The sequence below is a fragment of the Apium graveolens genome, chromosome 5, assembly GCF_009905375.1.
Source record: "Apium graveolens cultivar Ventura chromosome 5, ASM990537v1, whole genome shotgun sequence".
Lineage (NCBI taxonomy): Eukaryota > Viridiplantae > Streptophyta > Magnoliopsida > Apiales > Apiaceae > Apium > Apium graveolens.
The window spans coordinates 53,527,073-53,534,023 of record NC_133651.1 but is presented as its reverse complement, the minus strand read 5'-3'; the positions used below and the strand labels follow the sequence as shown (position 1 = coordinate 53,534,023).

At 32.3% G+C, this 6,951-nt stretch overlaps 2 protein-coding genes across 2 annotated transcripts; one reads left to right on the top strand and one right to left on the bottom strand.

The window, feature by feature from the left end:
• The first annotated feature begins 295 nt into the window (after positions 1-295).
• Positions 296-2,566, top strand: LOC141724023 (uncharacterized protein At4g00950-like). The gene is made up of 2 exons (XM_074526009.1): positions 296-1,066; positions 2,309-2,566. Exons 1-2 carry the CDS (start codon positions 419-421, stop codon positions 2,384-2,386), a joined length of 726 nt encoding a protein of 241 aa, XP_074382110.1. The 5' UTR covers positions 296-418; the 3' UTR covers positions 2,387-2,566.
• Positions 2,567-3,013: 447 nt separating this feature from the next.
• Positions 3,014-5,463, bottom strand: LOC141724022 (uncharacterized). The gene is made up of 3 exons (XM_074526007.1): positions 5,326-5,463; positions 3,993-4,075; positions 3,014-3,323 (listed from the first exon to the last, which is right to left on the bottom strand). The coding sequence occupies exons 1-3, from the start codon at positions 5,402-5,404 to the stop codon at positions 3,288-3,290; spliced, it is 198 nt and encodes a 65-aa protein (XP_074382108.1). The 5' UTR covers positions 5,405-5,463; the 3' UTR covers positions 3,014-3,287.
• Between the last annotated feature and the right edge of the window lie 1,488 nt (positions 5,464-6,951).

The following is a 6,951-nucleotide window of genomic DNA, read 5'->3' as shown; positions in this document are numbered from 1 at the left end:
AGAAAATATGAAAATAGCAGCGGCGGAATACCAGAATTATAATTTAGGAAGGACCGGATAGTATTAGGAGAAATGGAACTAAAATATTTTATATTTTTCCGTAATTTGAGACTAAAAATATAATGACAGATGAGAGTGATCCAGGCTCAATTCACTTCACTCCCCCAGTTCCTCTCCGGGCTAGAATGAATTGTTTAGTCAAATATCTAGCAGACAAAAAATGAAAATACTGTAAAGAATCACCAAAAAAAGTGCATGTGTATCTTTTCCCTATTTCTATCTAGGGCCATCCATATTGCTGTGACTAGGTAGCTACAACAAGTCAACAACATTATTTTGTTTTCCCCACCACACTCCTTTCACTCCTCCTACATGTAGCTGGAAAAAGAAAAACACACACACACACACACACACAGTGATGGTATCAGAAGAAAGCTCCACACCTAAGCTACTCATGTTGTCTCCTTCACCAAAGCTATCACCAAAGCCTTCAATTCTCTCATCTCCACCACACCAAACCTCAGCTTCAGTTCCATTCCTGTGGGAAGAAGAGCCTGGAAAGCCCAGACCCTGCACTGCCTTAGTACCTCTCCCACCCCACCAAAAATGCTTGGAGCTTCCTCCAAGGCTACAACCAATGGAGTACTCTAGGCTAATTACCAAAACACCCTCCCCCACTACTGTTCTTGATGGTCCATATGTGGGCAAGCATGCAACTTTCTCCTCCTCATTCAGAATATTCAGCAGGAGCAAACGTCATGATTCTTTTGATTACAGGTTTAGTGGTAGGTTTAGTCCTGAGAGAGTTCAGATTGGTGCTTTGTTTCTTAATGAAAACAAGGGTAAGAAAGGGCTGTTTGGTAACTTTAGGGGTCAAATGCACAAGTCTCATAAACTTATGGGTACCAAACAGGAATTTACTGAAGAGGGTAGCTTTGTCATTTCACCCTCTTGGGATGACGTGTCACATTTCGCTGAAGTGGATGATGAGAAAGTGTGTGATAGCAATGGCACCCCCACAAAAATAAAGATGACCAATTTGCCTCATGGCAAATCTCACTTTTGGGTACGTTTCTTCTTTTGTCTACCATTTCCTATTTCTGTATAATTGTTGCAGTTTTATGACTCGTTACTTGCATGTTCTAGAGTCCATGTCCTTAACTATGTTCGAGAGTAGATGATACCCATACAGAGGAATCACTTGGTGACTCACATACACTTCTTGTCTTTGAAAAGGTTCGAAACCTTAGACATTCCGTAAATACTGCTGGGCAAAGGGAATGAAATCAACTTAGGGCAAAGCGAATGAAATCAACTTATTGTTAATAAGTAGAGAGAGGCATAACATTACATGACTGAAAAACAAAAATCAGGCATGCTAAAAAGTTACTGTCATGATCTTTCATGTCAGTTAATATGAGCAGTATCTGTGAAACGTTTTTCAAGAAATATGTTTATCTGGGGACCAAATGCATTTGGCGGACAGTTTGCATATAATGAAAAGTAAGGGAAAACTAGCGCTCAAGGTATTGACTCTTTATCTTGGGCCAAAAGATAAACAAAACATGTTAACTGAAGGATTTTGACATTACAAGTGTTAAGTTTCATCAGCAACCTCTCTAGTTAGGAGTTGAGAAAATGCCCATTTTCATTTTTTACCGTCATTTAGAGCAGGGAAATTGTCTGCGTACAACTTAGTTTTCATTTTCTACTGTCGAGCTAGATATGCTGGGCAGTTTTGTTTGGTTTAGTGTTAAATTGCATGATAACATTAACCTGACAAAATTTTTATTTCTGATAGAGAAGGGTTGTTGCGAATTGAACACAACCCTCAGGCCTGAGAACAATGGGCCTTTCTGACTATGACTGTCATCTTATCTTTGTTTAAGTAGTTGTCTCAAAAGTTATCAACAACTATACAAATTTGTAGAATATTTGCTTTTGGAGAGAAAATTCAACAAAAGACTGCTGAGTTCTAATTCTCAGCCAGTCATCCTTCTAGGGTTCCAGCTAAGTCCTTGCAATATAAACTTAATACAGATACCACTAGTCTTTTCCCTCACTTTAATGTCAACCAACTCCAATTTTTTGAAGATGACAATTCCTGGGAACTAACTGCATGTCGTAGTATGAACTATACTCGATAATATCTTTTTCATCAATTAATGGAAGTGACCATTATTGTCTCTCAGCCTTTCCCTTATCCAAAAGAAAAGGGGAAAGAATGTGCAAAACTGATTGCAACTTCCTCTAAAAAGTTTTTGAACAACAAACTTTACTACATTCTTAACATTTATTCTTGTTACAGGCGACAATGTGCGAGGGTTTCAAGCATGCCATTCCATGGAAGTCGAGAAAATCAAAGAAACAATTTCACATCGTCTAATGTACTCTCCTTTGGATACTAATGGCAGCCCTAGCCTGTTTAAGCTCTTGTAACATAAATTTAAAATTATCTTTTAAGTTTGATATGTTTGCAACTTTTTATTGCTGTATGTCACGTAACTTGGTTCTATATAATGTAACAATCTACAATATGAAATATATCATGGGCTTTTGTTTGTCAGGTTACTGATTCCTAGACAACTCAAGATATCATGTAATATGCACCTGTAAGCCTTATGCTAAGAATCCATTCTCTTGACACCCTAATCTAATGTACCTCAGTAAATCTATTTTGTAATAAATTTCATGCTCAATCATGCAAGCAATCAGTCTAAAGCTCGAAAAATCAAAGAAACAAATTTGGTATCAAAGATTGTAAATACATCTCAGAACCGGTGTCAATTTAAAAGACAGTACAATTCATATATCTAATTCAAAAAATATTATGCTAATAACTATGGGGAACATGGAGCAACACCGAGGCCACACAAACAACTATATCATGGACATGCATATATAAACTGACCTCACTTGCAAAATAAAGGCTGTCAGTTCCAGAGTTCAATTCACAGAACACATGACAAGTCTTTGAATCATTCTCAATTCCTTGCATGCAATGGACCAATCATAGATATAAAATGATAAAATGATTATTCAATGACCTCAAAAAAGCACAGTTAAATGGATCAATCATAAATATTGAATGACAAGATGATCATACAATGACCTCAAAAAGCACAGAAACTTAAAAAAAAAAAAAATTAGATAGGTGTTTGGTTACAGTTTTCCTTTCTTAACAGGACATATCGTAAAACAAAGGTTCTTATTTCTCATTTCAAGCTGGAGAGAAAAGACAAATGGGTGGGGGATAAAAAAGTTACAAACAATAATCTACTTCAACATCACCCCTGCTTTTTACCTGTCATACCTGCAACCACCTGTAAAAAATACAAATACATGAAAAGTTCAGATACTAGGGTACTAGCAAAACCTTTTAGGTGAAGAAACAGGTAAAACAGCAACCAGAGAAATGTTAAACAATGTTACCGAAAAGGACCATGCAATCATTGTAGGAATAAAAAATTAAATAATCAGAAACCGCATTTAGGGTAAGTTGCTTGTTTTACAAATGACAGAAAATGAGATCAAGTAGAACTGTGATCTAGCTATATAAGCATCAAACATTACAGCTAACCTAGCCGTAGTCAGGAGAATAAGATATGTAAACCAAATTATATTAAACACAGCCCCCCTAAGGATAAAATTCGGGATGAAGTAGTATATTGACAAATTAAGAGAACAAGAGTAGCACACAGGGACAGAATGGGCACACACTTCCACTGTGGGGTGGCCAAAGATGTCACTCCCTTAGTTGTGACACAACTACTGATTAGTGGGCAAACAAAGAAGCAGTAGATAAACAAGTAAAGTTACGTTTAAATTTTAGGGATTTTATAGTTAATGGCACATCACTTACTTAACAAGCATTATGATTTAATGGTCGATTCAACTCTTTAGACAGAATATTAACACAACAACAAAATAACTTCAGAATGACCAAATAAAAAAGTAAATATATGATAAAATCTTCCAAATATTATACTTACATCACTCAGAGCAGGTTGAGGTACTTGTTTGGATGATTCAAAAGAATCCAGCATAGGCCTCACTACAGCTGGAAGAAAGAGGCCTGAAAATCAAAAGATAAAAACTATCTAATAAAAAACTCAAACTCGCAATCTGGCTTACAGTTGCATTTCAAATTTACATAACTGGTTTTCAGTAGATTGAATGCTAAACACTAAGCTTTAAACATACTAACTACAAGGTTCCATTGTGTAGCTGAGAAGACAAAAGGCGGCATAGATGCTACAAGGTTTTCCGTTTTATGTGCGGACTACTAGATGCACGATATTTAATTTTCTCGCCATACTAGTAAATTATAATTCATGATAAAAGCCTTTTAATATTCCATAAAATCATCACATCTGAAAATTGCATGTATAAGAACAAAGAATATCAGATTTACATACAAGAGTTTGAATAACAATTACATCTACAAACTAAATATAATATATGAAGAGAGGATACCAGACAGTTACATATAATTAAGTGACTATCTTATAAAACATAATTCCTGAAAGAAAACAAACCCTAAGCCAAGAATTTCCACGAGGTGATACAGTGTGGGGGATAGATTACTTAAATCCAATGCTAAACAGTTCGAAATGTTTTAATTTTTAAATTTGCTAATTTCTAAATTGACCGGATGCATATTGCAGACAAAGTAAAAACAAAAATTCATATCCTTGAATGTGAAATTATAACAATTAGGATGTCCATATGCACTTTACATAACTAGTAAAGAATTGTACGACATGTTTATAAGTTGATGTTGAACGTTTTCAAGTCAGTAACTCTAAATAAGTAATCCATCTCTTCATCTAGCTAATAAGCAAACCACCTTGGACTCTCTCCTACTTTCACTCCCCAATATCTAATCCCAATTTTACGTAATCATTCTTCGGTTGTGATATTTTTTCCTTAAATTGACCAAGTACAAACCAGTGTGCACGATAAAATAAATAAAAATTTAATTCGACTTAATTCCAAAACACGAAGCCATGACACAATTGCAGTTGAGTAAAGTTTGATGATCTGCCTTCAACATCAAAATAAACAAGCATCACATAACACAACAATACAATGCATGTAAACATAAACAATCAATAATAACAATTAAAATATAACGACTACGATACGTTAAAGTTAAACATTAAGCAAATCGAGATGGGATTCGGATTCAGCTAAACAATATGCGATTTAAGCTAAAAATGTAGATTAAATTGAACGATCTGAGAAATAAATTAGGGTTTGGGAGATACAAGAACATTATAAAAACTTGAATTCAAAATAAAATAGAGATAAATGTAAAAATACCAAAGCCAGCAATTAGGCAAGAAGCCGCAACAACAGGCTCCTGAGCTACAAATATCCTCAAAGTCTTCATTACCGTCATCTCTCTCTCTCTGTGTCTTAATCCTCAAAATTTTTAACTTCATCTTCAGTAAGTGGGTCTCCTCTTTTTTCAACGGACCCGGCCGGGTCGGGGCAGTAGAAAATTTTCCATTTTTTTTTTTCAATTTTCTAAAATTTTTCGCTTTTCTATTTCTAAGAAAATTATTGAAAAATTAGAAAATAAGTTCCAAATTAATTTAAACAAAAAAAATTATATATGAACATTTTTTAATTTAGAATATATAATTCTTTTATGTAAGCAATGAATAATTGTAAATAATGTTATTGTCAACAAAAATTATATGATGAAAACTTGTTTTTAAATTATTTAATTAATTTTATATAATTTTCAATATTTGTATTATATATCATATTTTATGCGTTATTATGTTAACAATTTATTTGTAACTGTTTCACTAATATAAAAGTTTCAAATTTTATGTGAATTTGTTTTGTCTTTATTTTATAAACAAATGTATTAATATTAATAATATTAATTGTATTACTATTAATAATATTCATATATTCATGTATGATTCATAAAAATAATATATTATTATATTATGTATATCTTACATAAAAAAGTAGTGAACGTGTATATTAGGGTTAGAATGTGGGTCGACATGGTGAGTTTAAGGTGTTTTCTATTTTATTATATTAGAAAATAATAAAAAACTGTTTTCACAGTTTTCTCTAGTTATAAATTAACCAATAGTGTATTCCATTTTTCTAGTTTTCATTTTAGAAAATATGCAAGTTGAACACATATTCAAAATTTTCTATTTTTAAAGAAAAATTTCCTGAAAAACTGGTGAAGTAAACAACCCCTAACTTTCCCCTCCAGGTTTTTATTTTTTATTTAGTGCTCGTTTAGGAAATTTTAAAATAAGTAACTTATGAGTTAAAATTAACTAATGACTTATAAGTGATAAATAGATATATACTTATAAGTTACGTAATTGTTTGAATAATTTTATTTATAAATAAGAATTAAATTAATTGATTATATTTAAAGATTTAGTATTTTTTTATAAAATTTTATTTTTATAAAATAAGGATTTTATTTTTATAAAATAAGGATTTTATTATTATAAAATAAGGTTTTTATTTTTTATTTAGTATTTTTTTATAAAATTTTAAATTGTTATTGGAACTTAATTTTAAATTCAATTAATAAAATTATAGTTTAAATGCCTAATTAATTGATTATATTTACATATTTTCTTGGATGGACTTGCAAGTTACTTGATATTTGTCAACAGTTCGTGATCCGCTTATTATTTTGCCTACTTGAAAGTGGGGTGGTGATTTGTGATCCAAATTTTTAATAATTTTAGCATGAATTCTCGGAAGTTTGTGCGTGCTACTTATTACGGTATCACTTGTCGTGGTGGGTGATGTTAGTTTCATGATTTCTGATGATGATACAACAGAATGGATTATCTCAATGCAACAGAATGATTCAATAAGATCTATCCGAGATTAATGCAAGTCTAGCAGATAAGGTTTAGTTTTTTAATGTATATTTTAGTTTGGCTGGATTTAAAT